Here is an 18,743-nt window from a genome sequence, read left to right on the forward strand (position 1 = left end):
AGAAAGGAGACAAGCCACTTTCTTCTCAACCAAACTTCCCTGTAGCCTTGCTTTGTAGATCTCCCCTGCATCCACTTGGTTGTCGTCACACCCTTCCTTTGGTGTGGTGGCCAGAACTGTAGTCCGGCTGATGTCTAACTAGTGTTTTATACAGATCCAGCACCCAGCTCCTGTATCTTGTCTCGGTCAACAAAGGGAAGGATCGCATCCTCCAACTTTACCATGCAGTTACTGAAATCCCTGCAAGCAAACAACCTTTAAAACTGAAATTAACACAGCTCTCCACCTCGCATGCAATCAGATAACGTGCAGAACTCGCCCCCCCAGCCAGTGGGAGAAGTGAGGAGGAGATTTCCTCGCTGTGGACAGTGGTGGGAGAGGTCGGGACATTTTGGTGTGATGAGGTATTGGGGTTGGGGGAAGGAAGTATGTCATAGTTATACCTTGCAGAAGCACTTAAAAAAAACCTTTCCACTAATATTATCAGTGTTGATCGCACACAACCCTACCGTTTTACATAGAACAATGATAGGCAGCACTGCACTCTGTATCTAAAGTGGAACCAGTCTGATTCAAGGGAGCGTGTGTTGGCATCACACACTCCCAGGGCAGGGACAGCACGGGTTGCATACAGAGTGAAGCTCCCTCCACACCGTCCCATCACACACTCCCAGGGTCAGACACAGAGCGAAGCTCCCTCCACACTGTCCTGTCACCCAGGATAGAGATGGCATGTGTCAGACACAGAGTAAACCTCCCCATCACACCCCAGTCTCTGCCACAAGCTTTCTCAGCCTCTTGCTTCTGAAGTTGCCGACCTTCAGTCATTCAGAATTTCACTGGTAACTCCTTCTGCAGGGGCTAGATTTACATGTGAGCCTCGAGGGTACTGCAGGCTATTCCCCACTGGATTCATCGTTGCTCCCATCACTGAGAATGCTCACACGCAGTGTCCCAGAGGGAGGCACAGGATGATGGAGCAGGATCACACGCCGATCTGCTTTCGTAACCAGTGGTCACATTTGCTGCTGCGGGATGTGGAACTGTCCCGGCAGTGGGATAACTTAGAGTCAGTCGCAATGTCTGCTTCACCGCAGAGCGCTGGAGATGGGCCACTTATCCATACTCACCGGCAAGGTGCGAGACCCGAGGAAAGGGGCCCCTCGTTGGTTCGGTTTGGACGGCGCTCTCCAACACGGCCAGTGCAAGAAGGGCACATCCCAGCCAGCTGTCCATGGTCCTCGCAGTCTGCCGAGTGGGTCTTCTGGGAGACGTTGAGTGTGCGGTGGAGAGGCAGGCTGTCTGACAGGAACTGCCAACGCTCCCACACCGACCGCAACCTCGATGAAGCAACTTCCTGTGCTCTGCTTCCCTTCTCATTGGACAAAAAGACCTGCAAAACGGCATTGTTTGTTTCATAAGAACATAAGAAATAGGAGCAGGAGGAGGCCAAATGTCACGTCGAGCCTGCTCCGCCATTTCAATCAGATCACGGCTGATCTGGCCATGGACTCAGATCCACCTACCTGCCTTTTCCCCATAACTCTTAATTCTCTTACTTTGCAAAAATCTAACTGTGTCTTAAATATATTCAATGAGGTAGCCTCTACTGCTTCCCTGGGCAGAGAATTCCATAGATTCACTGCTCTCTGGGAAAAGCAGTTCCTCATCTCCATCCTAAATCTACTCCCCCAAATCTTGAGGCTATGTCCCCTAGTTCTGGTCTCACCTACCAGTGGAAACAACCTTCCTGCCTCTATCTTATCTATCCCTTTCATAATTTTATATGTTTCTATAAGATCCCCTCTCATTCTTCTGAATTCCAGCGAGTATAGTCCCTGGTGACTCAATATCTCCTCACAGGCTAACCCCTTCATCTCCGGAATCAACCTAGTGAACCTCTTCTGCACCGCCTCCAAAGCTAGTATATCCTTCCTCAAGTAAGGAGACCAGAACTGCACGCAGTACTCCAGATGTGGCCTCACCAGTACCCTGTACAGTTGCAGCACAACCTCCCTGCTCTTAAATTCAATCCCTCCAGCAATGAAGGCCAACATTCCATTTGCCTCCTTGATAACCTGATGCACCTGCAAACCAACCTTTTGCGATTCATGCACAAGCTCTCCCAGGTCCCTCTGCACAACTGCATGCTGCAATCTTTCACCATTTAAATAATAATCTGATCTTCTATTTTTCCTTCACATCCTCTGCACAATTTGATTTTCCACTCAGCTTAGTGTCATCAGCAAACTTAGATATGCTACACTCGGTCCCCTCTTCCAAATTGTTAATGTATATTGTGAACAGTTGCGGGCTCAGCACCAACCCCTGCAGCACCCAGTTCACCACTGATTGCCAACCAGAGAAACACCCATTTATCCCAACACTCTGCCTTCTATTGGTTAACCAATCCTCGATCCATGCTAATACATTAACCCCAACTGCATGCATCCTTATCTTATGGATGCCTTTTATGCGGCAGCTTATCGAACACCTTCTGGTAATCCAAGTATACAACATCCACCTGTTCCCCTCTATCCACTGCGCTCATTATTACCTCAAAGAACTCCAGTAAGTTTGTCAAACAGGACCTGCCCTTCCTGAATCCATGCTGTGTCTGCCTGATGGAACCACTTCTATCCAGATGTCTCACTATTTCTTCCTTAATGATAGCTTCAAGCATTTTCCTGATTACAGACATTAAGCTAACTGGCCTATAGTTACCTACATTCTGCCTACATCCTTTTTTAAACAGTGACATTCGCTGTCTTCCAATCTGCTGGGATCTGCCCAGAGTCCAGTGAATTTTGGTAAATTATTGCAAGTGCGTCTACTATAAATTCCGCCATTTCTTTCAGTACTCTAGGATGCATCCCATCAGGACCAGTGGACTTGTCTACCTTTAGGCCCACTAGTTTCCTCATCATTACCTCTTTAGTGACAATGATCGTATTGAGGTCCTCACCTTCCATAGCATCCATGATGATTCTTAAATGTTTAACAACTTTCTCTGCTCGGTAAACTCTGCTCCCAGCCTAACAGTCTGAGAGCAAGAGGACAGCAGTTCTCGAATCTCAGCCGAAAGCCAACCTCTAGACCGGACATGAAGAATGCAGCAGAGTGCAGACTGTTATCAGCCTCCACACCGTCTCATCATGCACTCCTAGGGCAGTGACAGCATGGGTTAGACAGAGTTAATCTCCCTTCACATTGTCCCATCACACACTCCCAGGATTAGACACAAAGTAAAGCTCTCTCTACACTGTTCCATCATATGCTCCCAGAGTCAGACACAGAGTTAAGCTCCCTCTACACTGTCCCATCACACGCTCCTAGAGTCGGACACAAGAGTTAAGCTCCCTCTACACTGTCCCATCACATACTCCCAGGATTAGACACAGAGTGAAACTCTTTCTACACTGTCTCATCACACGCTCCCAGTCAGACATAGTTAAGCTCCCTCTACACTGTCCCATCACACACTCCCAGGATTAGACACAGAGTGAAGCTCTTTCTACACTGTCCCATCACACACTCCCAGAGTCAGACACAGAGTTAAGCTCCCTCCACACTTCCTCATCACATACTCCCAGGGTGGGGACAGCACAGGTAAGATGAAGATTATAAAGTCTCCAAAACTCACAGCGTACATCCTTCAATCAGTCCTAGTGGACAACAGAGAGTCAATATAGGAAGACTCAAACGATAACAGGTTAGAGGCAGAATAAAGCTCCCTTGACATCTTCTGATCAAACAATCCCAGGCAGGGACATAAATGGTGAAAATAAAATGCAAAAGTACAATGGGTTAAAGACAATGTAGTACTTTGGCATGTTCCCGTTGACCCTCACCGATTTTTATAGATGCACCACAGAAAGCATCCTATCCAGATGCATCATGGCTTGGTACAGCAACTGCCCTGCCCAAGACCACAAGAACTTGCAGAAAGTTGAGGACACAGCCCCATCCATCACGGAAACCAGCTTCCCCTCCACTGACTCTGTCTACACTGCCTTGGGAAAGCAGCAAACATAATCAAAGTCCCCTCTGACCCTGGACATTCTCTCTTCTCCCCCCTTCCATCGAGCTGAAGATACAAGAGGTTGAAAACACGTATCACCATGATCAGGACAACTTCTATCCCGCTGTTATAGGACTATTGAATGGAGCTCTTGTATGATTAAGATGGACCCTTGATCTCACAATCTACCCTGTCATGGCCCTTGCACCGTATTGTCTACCTGCACTGCACTTTCTCTGTAACTGTAACACTGCATTCTGCATTGTTTTCCCTTGTACCACCTTGATGTACTTATGTTGTGAAATGATCTGTCTGGGTGGAATGCAAACAAAAGCTTTTCACTGCAGCTCGGTACATGTGACAACAATAAACCCATTTCAATTACCAATTCCCCTGACACTGCCCCAGGGTCAGGTCTAAAAGTGCCCGTACCCTAGTCAGCTCACATTCTATTGAACTCCGGCCCAAAGGCCATACAAATCGACAGTGGGGTCTGAGTTTCATCTTCCACTAGCCGTGGCTCAGCAGTTACTCCAAATCTATTGGTGTAATCCTGACACTTGGGTTTGGGGATTACAAATTTGGGTGGCTGGGGTGTGAGAGACACTGATTAATGCTGGAGCAGGTTGGTGAGAGTACAAACTGAAAATGGTGTTAAGTGTGAGATGGAGGGGTCAATTAACTGTGAAAACAGGAACTGAATGCTGAACACACAAGGAAATGTGGTTAGGCTGCAGTCACACACTGTGCACACAGTGTCCTACTGGGGCTCAGGGGGTGCCCAAACGTGCTGAGATCAGCGGGGAAACAACCCTCCAAAGGTAACTTCCAAATGCCCAAATCACGCACTCCCTTGCACAATGTGGGCTGCACAAGCTCGGGGTTGTGACTGGAGTTCTCCATCTACATCCCACATCTCACCCCGAGTCTGTGGCTGGGGCTGGTTGCCTGATAGGCAAGAATTTTTTGGCTCGGCAGACGTGACAAATCTGGGTGAGAGGCTGCCGCTTCGTGACACTGCACCCGTCGGGGGCCATGGTGCCTTCATGCACAATTCCAGACAGAAGTAGCCAGCTCTTTGCAGGGAATCACAGCCGGGCTCAACCCAGCGCTCAGCTGACCTCTGTGCACAGCGGGACTGTCCAACAACAATATTTTGAATTGAGATTGTCACTTTAACTTAGTAAGCTCAAGGAATCTCATGGCAGTATTGGCAGACAAAACCCAACACTGGGCCACACGGAAAGACCATCACCATCAATGGTAAAGAGAGGTTTGTGGGGGGGGGGGGGGGGGGTGGGGTGGAGTGGGGGATTGTCTAGTCCGTCGGAGACACGGTCACAGGATTGGGAGGTACAGTCGGAGTAGCCTGGGCGAGGAACTGCAGCACAGTTTGTAGATGGTAGACACCGCAGCCACTGTGTGGCACTGCTGGATGGAGTGGGTGGGGTGTTGATAAAGCAGGGTGTGTGGTCCCGAGGGGTGCTGAGATCCTCAGCAACGGTGGAGCTGGAAGTGGGGAGTGTTCCGTCACACAACCGATGTGTGTCTTGTGGATGGCAGAGGGGCCTTGGGACACCAGGAGGTGAGTCACTCACCACAGGCTGGGAGAACGTAGTCAGCAGGAGGCTTCTGTTCCCAGTGCCACACTGAAAGGCAAAGCAGGCCCTGAGAATGTTCTGCAGCGCTGAGTTCCAGCTCAGCACTCGTCACTGACACGGAGAGGCCCGTCACACGTACTCCTGCAGGTGGTCACCATGGCAACAGCCTTCCCAAAGAACCTCTGCTCACACAGCACACTTATTTCATCAGATGGAGAAAGAACAGAGAGGCCCCAAGTAACAAGGGGTCCACATCTGTGCCAGGATGGGGAGCAGAGGGCAATGAGTACATCTCCCACAGATGTACCGGTTTCCCGGTGACCTGCCCCTGCCTCCCCAACAAGTCTGCGCCCCTGCCTTGCTCCTGCCACCTGTCCGTCACCCCCACCGGACCCTATACCCCTCCCTGTCTCTGTAACCCCCCTCCGGCCCCTGCACCCCTCCCTGTCTCCATAAACCCCACCTGCCCTTACACCCCTCCCCATCTCTGTAAACCCCTCCGGCCCCTACAGCCCTCCAGTCTCTATAACCCCCACTTGCCCCTACACCCCTCCCCATCTCTGTAACTCCCACCTGCCCTTACACCCCTCCCCGTCTCAGTAACCCTCACCTGCCCCTACACCCCTCTGCATCCTTCTAGCCTTTAGCATGCCTTTGATTCCCCTCACTCTGCCATTGGCTGGGCCCTGACTTCTGGACTTCCATCCCTGCCTCCCTCTCCTCCTTGCAGACACTCCTGTTGTCCAAACTTTCTCTGTCTCATGAGACTGACCATCAGTTCCTGTGTGACCAAAGAAGCATCCAGTGTGTTTTCACCTTTGGAAAGGGAAGGAATGCAAGTTTTTGCTGTTCTTGGAACAAACAAAGGCTTGTGGCCTTGTGTGAAGGCTTCAGCGAAATCTGCTGCAGGTGTTGGGCTGAGGGATAGAAGGAGTGACTTTGATATTCCTTGCAATGCTCCTTCTCATCTTGCAGGGGTGTTGGGAAAGGCCCAAGACAGCTGTGCCTTCTGCAAGTTGGGGGCCGGTTGGTGAGGGGGTTTCTCCCCTGCAGTCCTGGGTGGTGAAGGGGGTTCCCACTGGGTGGAGTCACGCAATGGTCCACAGTGGGTCAAAATGGTCCTGCTCTGCTTTATTGTACTGCCAACAACAGTTCAAGCAAGTAGTTCATCACCTCCCCCTTGAACCCAATTCAGGACATCCCAGACTGAATTAAATAACATTCAATGATTTGCAGCTGATATAATCAGGGACCCCTCCCACCCTGGTCATTCTCTCTTCTCCCCTCTCCTGACAGGCAGAAGATACAAAAGCTTGAGAGCACGCACCACCAGGCTCAAGGACAGTTTCTGCCCCACTGTTATCAGACTCTTGAAGAGACCTCTCGTACATTAATGATGAACTCCTGATCTCCCAATCTACCTCGTCGTGGCCCTTGCACCTTAGTGTCTACCTGCTCTGCACTTTTTCTGTAACTGTAACACTATATTGTGCATTTTGTTTTCCTTTTGTACTGCCTTGATGTAATTATGTGTAGAATGATCTGTCTGGATGGCACACAAACAAAAGCTTTTCACTGTATCTTGGTACACTTGACAATAATAAACCAATTCCAGAATTGCTTCAAGGTTACGGCAGAAGGAACCAAAGAACAAACCTCTCAAAGATAAGAGCATGATGAGCGAAGGGGAACTCCTCTACTGAAACGAAGGAAGCTGAAGTGACAGAAATTACAGGAGTATTTCGAAGCTTCCTCAAAACTTCAGCTTTTCAGCTAAAGATCTGAGAGTTTTGAAATAATGTAGTTGGTATAGATTATGCGTTTGTGCCTGTCCCTGTGCTGTACTGTTCTATAAGTAATTCAGTGCACTGAGAGGCCATTCATCCCACCTGCCTGTGCTTTCTCTCTGTAAGAGTTACTGCAATGCGCCACTGTCCCCAGAGCCCTGCAAATCTCTCTCCTCTGGAGGGAGGTCCTCCCCTCATGGTTCACACTGGACAGCCTGGGGCACAGGCCTCTGGTACGAAGCTGGGGTGGGTAAGCAGAAGCATGAGGGAGGGAGGAGGCAGAAGCCACACTCAGTCGGCGTGTCTCACCTGGACCTCTGGCCGTTAACCACATGACGAGCTGCCCAAAGCGAGAGGTGTTCCAGCGAAGGAAAGGCTAACACGTACACTCCAAGCTGTTGAAGCCTAAGGGAAACGGGCTCTGCACCGCAAAGAAAAGAAGATTAGGGATTTACTTTTACACAGCTGCAACCTTCTAGAGGGGATTTAGTGCAGTGAACATTAGCCTCTCAGCTAATGCCACACACTGAAAATCTCCACGGGGCAGGATAACACATAGGGCTTGCACTGGGTGTCACAGGTCACTGCTCACTGAGTTCGCAGGATTTTTTGTCAGCACCACGCCAAAAACATTCTAATGAATTGTTTGGGGTCTGGTGGCTGCTGCCAAGGTCGATATTTAGTTCCCATCCCATCCCTTACTGTTCTTGAAGAGGTGGCAGTGAGTCTTCTTCTCAGAGCCAGAGAGAGAGAATGGAAGCAGGAACCCCAGCCCACCGTCTCTGCTGACCACTTACACTAATCCGACATTAATCCTTTCTTTATTCTCCCCACATTCCCATGGACTCCCCCTAGATTTTACCCCTCACCAACAATTTACAGCGGCGAATTAACCCACTGACCCTGCACGTCTTTGGGATGTGTGGGGGACCCACCCAGTCACAGGGAGAACATGCAAACTCCACACAGATGGTAGCCGAGGTCAGGATCGAACCTGGGCCCCTGGCACTGTGAGGCAACAGTTCTATTCACTGAGGTACTGTCTTCTTGAATTGTTGCAGTCTGTCTGGTGAAAATGTCCCCACTGTGCTGTTGGGTAGGGAGTTCTGGTGGGCAGACTCAGTGACACTGAGGGGCCAGAAATGTATTTCCAGTTTGGGTGGTGTGACGTGGAGGGGAACCTTTAAGTGACCGTGTGCCCCTGCGTCTTCTGCCTTTATCCATGGTGGCGGAAATCACTTGTTTATTGACCCAGCTTGGTCACGTCACTGCAGATGGCACCTGCTGCAGCTAGTGTGCATTGGGGGTAGAGGGAGCTGACCTATAGGGAGGTACATTGGGTGCCAATCAAAGGACTAATCAACAGGGACAAGGCATCAGTGTAAACAGAAAATGCTGGAAACACCTAGCACATCAGGAGCATCCGTGGAAAGAGAAACAGACCTTCATCAGAAATGGGAAAGGAAGTTTGAAGTTGTACAGAAGGTGGGAGCAGGGACGAGCAGGACAAAGGGAATATTTGTGAGAAGGTGAGGCCAGGGTTGCCTTGGGGATAAGTTTGTGCATTAATGGCAGCAGTTAGAGAGTGGTAATGCAGACAAAGAGGCGGCAAACCAGATGGAGAGCCAATCAAGTAAACTGCTCAATGTTGTCAAGCTTCTTGAGTTTTACTGGAGCTGCACTGATCCAGGCAAGTGGAGAGGGTATTCCATCGTGCCCTTGTGCGTTGAAGATGTTTCAGAGGCCTTGGGGTGTCAGGAGGTGAGTATTTCTACGAGGGACACCAGCCTCTGATCAGCTGTTGTAGTCACGGTATTCATGTGACTGGTCCACTTGAGTTTCTAGTCAACGGTGACCCCCAGGATGTTGATGGCGGTGGACTCAGTGATACCTATGCTACTGAATGTCAAGGGTGGATGGTTGGAATCTTTCTTGCTGGCCAGGATCATCAGGAGTGTTGGCTACACCCTGCTGCATACAGGCATGGGCTGCTTCACGTGCTGAGAAGCTGCAATTGGAATTGAACATTGTACAATCATCAGCAGACATCCTCACCTAAGATGGAAGGAGATTTATTACTGAAGCAGGTGACTGGAGGGGATCCTGCCCCCACTGCCCTGGCCTTTCTTTGTGGAATGTTGTGGATTTGGAAAGTGGATGGTGCAGGCTGCAGACACGGTGGTGTAAGGCTTGTGGATAGGATGCTGTTTGAGCAGGCAACCTTCAGTCCTTGGTGGGGGATTTTTCAGTCTAATGTGCCAGTTCCCTGTGAGACGATGGAGCTCGGTAGCGATGGGCTGTTCACATGGTTTCAAGGACAGTGTACATGAGTAATTGCGAGAATGAACGAGGCTGAGAATGGTGTGCTCCAGAGGGCAAAGCAGAACACTGTGTTCCTCATTCCCAAAGCTCCACCACCCCTTGCCCGTTGGAGAAGCTGTTATATCTCCAGTGTTCCACTACCACTGTGTAGAGTAGCCATGATGGTAGTCCACCTTCAGTCCCAAAGTACTACGTATCCATCTGGGAGTTAAAGACACAAGAAGTATGGAGAGAAGCAGCTGGGCAAAGGTAGAGGCTGTTGTGGAATACAACAAGCCAAGAACTAAATGATAGCTTTCTCAGCATGCCTTACAGTGGTCACTGATGTGATGTGGAAAACAGGAGCAAATTCCACCAGAGGGCAGACAGGGGCTTGGCTTTATGTCTCAAGGTGCAAGGTGGAATTTTTCCTAATGAGGTGTGCTCACAGTACTGTTCCCTCCAGTGTCCCTTGGCACTGCCCCTCCCACAGTGGGGGGGGCGGGGGCCTCCCTCACTGCCTCTCCCACAGTGTGACTCCCTCAGAACTGCCTTTTTATTGTGAACATACAAAAGTTTGTTTATTGACTAAAAGCACTACAAAATGACATCCAGTGTCAAAACTACAGCAACTTACACAAGAAAGAGAAAACTACGCATACACATTCTAACTACAGCGGATAACACTAACTAAACAACCGCAAAATGCACTGCTTCAGATGAGAATCTCGTTCATACTGTCCACGACACACTCAATCCCCTGGGGAGCCCACCGATCGTGGAATTGACCCAGGTTGCCCGCGGATACCACGTGCTCGCTCTCCAAGGACACCCATGAGAGGATGTAAGCCCGGAAGATGGGCAGGCAGGCAGACCGACCGGCTGGAACCCTCAGCCACCTGCCGCCGGGACCCATGGATGGCCAGCTTGGCCAGGCCCAGGAGGATACCCACTAGGAGATCCCCCGTGCAACCCACCCCTCCGCTGCACCGGGTGATCATAGATCAGCAGCGTCAGGCTGAAGTGCAGCCTGAACTTGAGCAGCAGCCCCTTCAGATACATGAAGAGGGGCTGCAACCTCTCGCACTCCATGTACACGTGGTACACCGTATCCTTCCAGCTGCAGAAGTGACAGGCGGCCGGGGTGTTAGTGAAGCGGCTCAGAAAGTGGTTGCACAGCACTGCCGCTCCCACAGTGCGTGCTCTCCCTCAGTACCGTCCCTCCCACAGTGACCCTCCCTCAGTGCTGCCCCTCCCACAGTGTGATCCTCCCTCAGTACCGTCCCTCCCACAGTGTGACCCTCCCTCAGTACTGCCCGTCCCACAGTATTACCCTCCCTCAGTACTGCCCCTCCCAGTGCGTGCTCTCCCTCAGTACCGTCCCTCCCACAGTGACCCTCCCTCAGTGCTGCCCCTCCCACAGTGTGATCCTCCCTCAATACTGCCCCTCCCAGTGTGACACTCCCTCAGTACCGCTCGTCCCACAGTGCGACACCCCCTCAGTACCGCCCTTTGTTTTTAAAAGTCAATACATCACATCACTTTATTTGACATTTCTAACAAAGAACTCCATACTAGCAAAAGGATTGAAAGTCTACAGAAAGCAGATGGGTCAAGGCCACAGTGCAGTGGCACAAGCCCTCCGACTTCAGCAATGACACTCCCAGATGCTGAGAGAGTAAAGCAGTGTCACTCAGAATCCCAACACCCAGCTGTGAAAGTGGCCCAGCCTGTCCATCCTCAAGTGACAACTTTCACTTCAGTGTTGGTTTCTACGGAAAAAGCAGCCTTCTGTTAGCCTTGCCATTCCTCCTGTGGGCTGGCAGAGTACAGTGAAGCATCCGACACACAGCACTACAGTCTGAGCGTGGCTGAAAACGGTGGTGATCTTGTAGCCGCTGGGACACTTGACATCCATGAAGTAGGAGTTTGGGCTCTGCACCAAACGCTTCTTCTTGTGCTTCCTCTTCTCCTCCTCGGGAGATGGGTGCAACAAATCTTTTGCCAGAGGCATCTTGGTGTCGACTCGCCGCCCCTCCCACAGTGGGACCCTCCCTCAGTGCCGCCCCTCCCACAGTGGGACCCTCCCTCAGTACCGCCCCTCCCACAGTGGGACCCTTCCTCAGGACTGCCCCTCCCACAGTGCGGGCACTCACTCGGCACTGGACTTCATTTTCTGCCTGATCCCTTGACTTGGAATGAGACTGCAGTCTCAGCCCAGTTTGGACACGGACAAGTGCATAAAATGCTGGCAAGAGACTCCAACTGCTTCTGCCAGGGCTCGATCATGACCCCACCCCACCCCCACTGCCTCGAAGGAGCTAGGGGAGGGGTGTGGTGGTTGCCATGTAAACATCTTCTGGTTCCATACCAGAAACTGGGCTTGTGTTCACATGCTTCAGATGCCAGTGTATAAATGGGTGCAGCTGTCCCACGTTGTCATGGCTGCTCTGAGCTGCTTGCTGACCCACCAAGTGTCGAGGCAGATCGCAGAGGTGACCAGCTATCAGGGATCCCATTACCAGCGTGTATCATTAGTACATAATTACTAATTTTAGGGAGCATTAGTAATCTGGCTCTCTGGACATTGTGGTGGCTGAAGAGGTCTCTAACTTCTTAACTGTGTTGTTACTATCTTCTGTTTCATTGTTGCTCCAGTCTCTTCCCCAGTCTGTCTGTGCTTCTCTCTCCCAAGCAGCATCCTGTTGATCTGAAGTGTGACAAGTGGCCCGGTCACTTGGAGACTGAGATCCTGTTTGTTCCTGGAGACAGGTTAGAGGGCATAATCCAACCCCTCCCACCGTGCCCCAGCTGGGAACTCACTGCTGGGATTTCCAGAGTCTTGGTTAAACAACTGCCACTTGGTTTTCAGACATCTGAAGCTGGGAGCGTGAAAGGTTTTCACCCCATAAACTGCTCCAGTCAGCTGTGCAGATGTTGGACTGAAGGAGGACTGTGTGCCTGTGGAGGGTGTCCTCAACATTATCAGGTGAGCCACTGCCCAGACCACTGATGGTGGTGAGTGCAGATTCTTCAAGTACTCGGGGGTGAGGGACCAAGGACGGTTTTACCTCATTCCTCAGATGACTGAACCAGGAGGAGGCTATTCAGCCCATTAGGTCTGTGCCAGCTCTTTGAAACAGCTCCTGGGTATGGAATGGTGGGGGAGAGGTGGAGTCCGTCGTGGGTGCGATGGACAGGTGGTGTGGAGCTGGTTAGTGATGTTAATGAGTGAATAGGTGGGTCATGGCTGGGGATGTGTTTAGGGGTGTGGGAGATTTACAGGGTGGGTTCCGCCCGGTGATTGGAGAGGGTCTTTCTTCAGGCAGATCCTTTGGGTGGTGGGAGGAGGGTAAATGGGTGGTAGGGTGTGTGACAGGGAGAGTGTACGAGGGCGGTCTGGGGAAATTCATTGGGTTGTTAGTGTCCGAGTCAGTAAAGAGTGTCCATGGGCCATGGAAGATTAAAGGGGTGTTCCAGCCCGTGATACAGGTGGGCTGAGTCAATACTACAGAGCAGTGTCAAAGGTTTATGGGAGGTGAAGCACAGACTACAGCAGTGTCTACGGGAGTGGATCCCATGGATGGGTAAAGCACAGACTACAGCAGTGTCCATGGTCTGTGGGAAGGGATCCCATGGGTGGCTGGGTCCCAGTTAGAGCGCATTACTTCAGGTAGGGGCACGAAGTGAGAAGCCCCCCTTGATCGCGTCCTCTCTTGTGTGCAGAGAGAAGAAATGATGCCGACGGGACGAGAGCGAGGTGTGCGGCCGACCCTGGCCCTGATGCTCCTGGCGTGTGTGCGCGGCTGCTTCGCTGACTGCCCCTCGGTCTGTGACTGCGGCTCGGGGAACGGGACCGCGGTGTGCCGGGGCAGGGGGCTCACCGCCGCCCCCGAGCGACTCCCCTCGGACACTGCCGTGCTGGACCTCAGCGGCAACCGGATCGGCTCCCTCGGGCGCGGCGCCCTGGCCAACCTGACGGCGCTGGAGGAGCTGGACATCGGCGACAACCTCCTGTCCGACATCCAGCCCGGGGCTCTGTCCGGCCTGCGCAGCCTGAGCACCCTGCGGCTGGCCGGCAACCGGCTCCGGACCCTGTGGCCCGGCGCCCTGCCCTGCGCGCCCAACCTCACCACCCTGGAGCTCGGCCGCAACCCGCTGGTGCTGCTGCTGGACGGCGCCTTCCAGGGGCTGCCCGGCCTGCAGCGCCTGGAGCTGGGCGAGCAGCTGGCCCACGTCCAGCCCGGCGCCTTCGCTGGCCTGGGCCGCCTGCGGCACCTGGCCTTCGGCATGGCCGGGGCGGGCGCCGTGCCCACCGCCGCGCTCTCGCCGCTCGGCAGCCTCGGCTCGCTGCGCCTGTCCGGGCTCGGGGCCACCACGCTGCCGGCCGATGCCTTCCGCGGCCTGCGGGGCCTCCGCCACCTGCGCATCGAGCGCTGGCCCCGGCTGGCGGCGCTGAGCCCCGACGCCCTGGGCGGCCTCAACCTAACCCGCCTCGCAGTCACCCACTGCAACCTGAGCTCGGTGCCCGGCCGGGCCCTCGGCCACCTGGTCTACCTGCAGAGCCTGGACCTGTCGCACAACCCCATCGCCGTGCTGCCGGAGGGCTCGCTGCAGGGGCTGCCCCGCCTGCGGGAGCTGCGGCTGGCGGACGGCGGGCTGGCCGAGATCCAGGCCGGGGCCTTCCAGGGCCTGGGCCGGCTGCGGGCCCTCGACCTGTCGGGCAACCGGCTGGCGACGCTGGAGGAGCGGGCGTTGGAGCGGCCGGGCGGCCTGGAGGCACTGGGCCTGGGCGCCAACCCGCTGGCCTGCGACTGCCGGCTGCGCTGGCTGCGGGCGGGCAGCGGGCGACTGGACTGGGGCCCCCGGCCGCCCGTCTGCGCCAGCCCCGAGGGGGCCCGCGGCCGGGAACTGGCGGAGCTGGGGCCCGGCGAGCTGTCGTGCAGCCGGCCGCGCATCAGAGCCCGGCCGCCGGCCGAGGTGACGGTGGCGGAGGGGCAGACGGTGAGCCTGGCGTGCGGGGCGGAGGGCCGGCCAGCCCCGCGGGTGAGCTGGGCCACGCCCGGCGGCCGGGTGCTGAGCGGCGGCGAGGGCGGCCGGCTCCGGGTGCTGGCCGACGGCTCGCTGGAGGTCCGCCTGGCGCAGTCCCGGGACGCCGGCTCCTACCTGTGCACCGCCTCCAACGCGGCGGGCAGCGAGGCGGCCGCCGCCCGCCTGCTGGTGCGGGGCTGGGGCCCCACCGCCGCCGGCACCCGCCTCGACCCCGCCGCCCTGTCGGTGGTGCTGACCCTGGGCTCGGCCTGCTTCCTCGGCGTCACCGGCCTCTGCTTCGCCCTGCTGCTGCTCTGGAGCCGGCTGAAGGGCCCCATCAAACGCACCAGCAGCGTGGAGGTGCTCCGGCACCCGAGCGGCACGGACGCACAGTCCGAGGCCATCAAGTACACCACCAAGATGTTGTGACGGTTGGGGGGGGGGGGACTGCTGGGGAAAGGGAGGGGAGGGTGGTCAGCCTCTTGGACTGGCCTGGGGCTTGTGGGACGGGCTGCAAGTGCACCAGGGGTTGGCTGCACCAACCTTGGCTCCAGCTTGTGATGCCTCCCCATGCCCAATGTCCATCGCTCTCTTGCCTCGCCAGCCAAGCTCAGCCCTGGGGGCCGGACCCTACCCTCCTGGAGTGAAGTGAGCCCTGGCTCAGCCGCTCGGGAGCTGCCCAAGAGTTACTGAGGTTATTGCACTGGAGAGGGTGCAGAGGAGACGCACCAGGGTGTGGCCCGATTTGGAGCGTTTCAGTTCTAGGGAGAGAGTGGACGGGCTAGGGCGGATGAGGCTGAGGGATGGCCTGCCAGAGGTGTATGAAATGATGAGGGTGATAGGGTAGGCAGTGGAAATCTTTACCGCATGGTTGGGGTGGGGTGTCTAAGACAAGAGGGCAGAGGTTTAAGGTGGGAGGTTTAGAGCATAGAACAGTACAGTACAGGCCCTTCGACCCACGATGTTGTGCCGACCTATATAAACCTACCCCACAATCAATCCAACCCTTACCTCCTGCACAGCCCATAACCCTCCGTTTTTCTTACATCCATGTGCCTATCTAAGAGTCTTTTAAATGTCCCTATTGTATCAGCCTCTTACCACCACCCCCGGCAATGCGTTCCAGGCACCCAGCACTCTGTGTAAAATAAAACACTGACATCCCCTTAAACTTTCCTCCACTCATCTTAAACTGCTGTTTAGAGGGATCTGAGGGGGAATCTTTTCACACGGAGGGTGGTTGGATTCTGGAACACGCTGACTGAAGTAGTGGTAGAGGCAGACACTCTCACAGTATTCAGGAACTACTTGAATTGCCAATGAACCTAATGCAGGAAATGGAATTAGTGGAGTTGGGTACAATGGGCAGCATGGACATAGTGGGTCGAAGGGCCTATTTCTGTGCTGTACAACTCCATGACTGTTGTTGGTTTGACATGCACTGTCCTTTAGTGTCAGTCAGCACCAGTACTATGGGATTTATGTGATCTTGGCCTACAGTCATTGTCCAACAAAGATTCATACGTGGACAAGGCCTTTCAACCCACAGAGTCCCCCCTGACCATCAGACACCCTCATTCACTCATCCCATTTTATTATCCCCACAACCTACCCCAGATCTATTACTGACCTACACACGAGGAGACAATTCACAGCGGCCAATTAACCTTCCAACCCGCGCGCCTTTGGGATGCGGGAGGAGGCCCACACAGTCACAGGGGGAATGTGCAAACTCCATACATACAGGACCCCGGGGGTCAGGATTGAACCCGGGTTGCTGAAGCTGTGAGGCAGCTTGAGGTAACGTGGTCACTCTGTCAGTACTGGAGGGCAGAGTGCTAAAGTCAGACGTGCAGGAGAGGGAGGAGGTGGGTGCGGAGCACATAGGCTGTGCTGGACAAAGTGAGTTTAACTCAGGGTAATAATGGACAAGGGCATTCATTAACAGTCTCCTTGGCTGCTTTGTTTACACAAGCTTCTAGATCTGGTCAGGAATGGCCAGAAGGTTTTGCCTTCAGACAAGGAGGATCAGGATACAAGAGGAATGAGTGGGCCATGGAGTCATTGGGTAATAGATTCTCTCCTGAGGACCCCTATTAGGAGTCACATCATGGGTGTCCTCCCTGGAGAGAGGGCATCTCTTGCCATCAGGATCCCTTCTTTAGAGGGCATCTTTCCATCAGAGTCCCATTAAAGGATCCATCAATGACCCTTCTCAAAGGGGAGGGAGGGGTGGGGCTGACATCTTTCCTTCACCGGACCCCTTTCACAAGGGGAGTTGAAATCTGTGAACCCCTTTTAGTGAGCCTCATTATCAGGATGCCCCTGAGCTGATCGAGGCCCACTACGTGCAGTACTCTGTCAGCACTGGGGTAGATGTTTGTGCCTGAGTCTCCGCAGTGTAATGGAGCCCACCACCTTGTGACTCCGAAGTGAGGGAGAGCCAGAGCTGACCTGGGACTCAGCAAGTCCCACACTTGTGGCCAGATCAGATTCCGCTCCTGTCGGTTACTTGTTGGCCTGGCTGCTGTACATCCAATGCAGCTTGTGGATGCTAACACTCTGGGTCTGATGGCAATAGCATCACAGCAGGTGGTGGTAACCATAGATGGCAGGGGAGGGGAGGGGAGTGCAGGAGAATCAGGAGAAGGGTCTGAACCAGCTCCTCTTCCTTCTCCGTGCCTCAGTGGAGATGGGAAGTTTTTGTGTCTGCCTGGAGCAGGCTACTCTGACCTTCCCACTCCACCCGCCAGGTTCTCTTTTCCTGTCTTCCAGTCTAGAGCTTCGCTGGTTCAGAGGGTAATCCGTCCAAGGTGACTGCAGAATTGGCCTCCTGTTGTTTGCCGGATTACCAGCCAGGCAGTGGAGAATTACCTCCCCAGTTGACAACTTGGCCCCTTAAGGAAGGAACCATTGTGCCTTTCCACTCATCACAGGGAATCCTGGATCATAGGCACAGGGAGAGATACAGCCTCCACCTTTGGGCCTGGATTCAAACTATATGCAACTAAGGTCTTAACTGTATTGTTTCACTTAGGATTGCCAAAGCTTAATAAAGACACAAATTTTTGTTCTTAAATAAAGTATTTTGCAGTTTTGCATTATGCAGTATTTTCTAATTGTGCTATCGGTTGACCAACCTCCATCCATAAACAGAAAACCCTCCACAGATGACACTGATCATAGGTCATTGACTCTCTCTCTCTCTCTCTACAGGTGCTGCCTGACCTGTTAAGTATTTCCCACACTTTTAATTCACATTTCCAGCATCTGCAGGTTTGTGGCCCACTCAGTCTGTCTGTGGCTGGTGGGGCTCTGGGTCTCATGGAATGGCACCAGGCCCCATCCCTAATTAGAGTGAGAGATCAGCTATTCAGAGCTGGAAGGCATCACACTGGTGCTGCCTCAGATGCACTTGGTTATAAGGAAGCTGGACTGCTCCCTAAACCTGAACCAGAGCTCCATCTGCTGCTCGAGTAGACCAGTACAGACCTGAGACCTTCCAGTTGCGGGAGCTGGAAACCTCACTCTGCAGTGCAGGTACTCACCGGGGTAGGACTGGGGACAGCAGGCTCTCTGCTTTAAAATCCTCATCCCTTGAAGCAGAAAGTTACTCAGACACGGACCCTGCCTGAGCTGTGAATCTCACTTGCAGACACAGGAAGAGGGCAGGGCTGGGGAGAAGCCCTTCTGTCGAAGTGGAGTTTGATCCAGGGTCTAAAGGAGATGGGGCAGGGAACGGGGCTGCACTGTCTACCCAGAACAGCAACCCACATCTGCACAAAGATGGGGGAGAGATCGCAGTATGGGCTGGGTGAGGAGGGCTAAGGAAATCCAAGAGCAGGATTAATTCCAAGTGAGTTGTGAGTGTAATCGGAGACCAGCAGAATTGTTTTTAAGGCTATTGTTTCTTGAGAACTTTACTCTGTATCTAACCTGAGCTGTCCCATCCTTGGGAGTGCATGATGGGACAGTGTATCTAACCTGTGTTGTCCCTGCCCT

General features: G+C 53.5%; 3 protein-coding genes across 6 annotated transcripts in view; 1 reads left to right on the forward strand and 2 right to left on the reverse strand.

Moving 5' to 3' along the window:
* LOC127587539 (semaphorin-4B-like) overlaps positions 1–18,743 on the reverse strand; it is a 64,427-nt gene that overhangs the window by 21,179 nt on the left and 24,505 nt on the right. For 2 of the 4 annotated variants that reach the window (XM_052045942.1, XM_052045940.1), the window contains exons 3-4: positions 7,719–7,830; positions 1,131–1,393 (exon numbers count right to left, since the gene is read on the reverse strand). In XM_052045942.1, the coding sequence (XP_051901902.1) occupies positions 1,131–1,380 (250 nt within the window). In that variant the 5' untranslated portion in view covers positions 1,381–1,393; positions 7,719–7,830. Of the gene's footprint in view, positions 1–1,130; positions 1,394–5,619; positions 5,726–7,718; positions 7,831–18,743 lie in introns of those variants that run through there. The other 2 variants (XM_052045943.1, XM_052045941.1) reach the window with 2 other exon arrangements.
* Positions 11,233–11,737, reverse strand: LOC127587545 (40S ribosomal protein S27-like). The gene has a single exon (XM_052045952.1). The coding sequence runs from the start codon at positions 11,722–11,724 to the stop codon at positions 11,470–11,472; it is 255 nt and encodes an 84-aa protein (XP_051901912.1). The 5' UTR covers positions 11,725–11,737; the 3' UTR covers positions 11,233–11,469.
* LOC127587541 (leucine-rich repeat and immunoglobulin-like domain containing-NOGO receptor-interacting protein 4) lies at positions 13,327–15,284 on the forward strand. Its single transcript, XM_052045945.1, has one exon. The coding sequence runs from the start codon at positions 13,446–13,448 to the stop codon at positions 15,168–15,170; it is 1,725 nt and encodes a 574-aa protein (XP_051901905.1). The 5' UTR covers positions 13,327–13,445; the 3' UTR covers positions 15,171–15,284.

The sequence above is a fragment of the Pristis pectinata genome, chromosome 40 (assembly GCF_009764475.1).
Source record: "Pristis pectinata isolate sPriPec2 chromosome 40, sPriPec2.1.pri, whole genome shotgun sequence".
In the NCBI taxonomy this organism is placed as follows: domain Eukaryota; kingdom Metazoa; phylum Chordata; class Chondrichthyes; order Rhinopristiformes; family Pristidae; genus Pristis; species Pristis pectinata.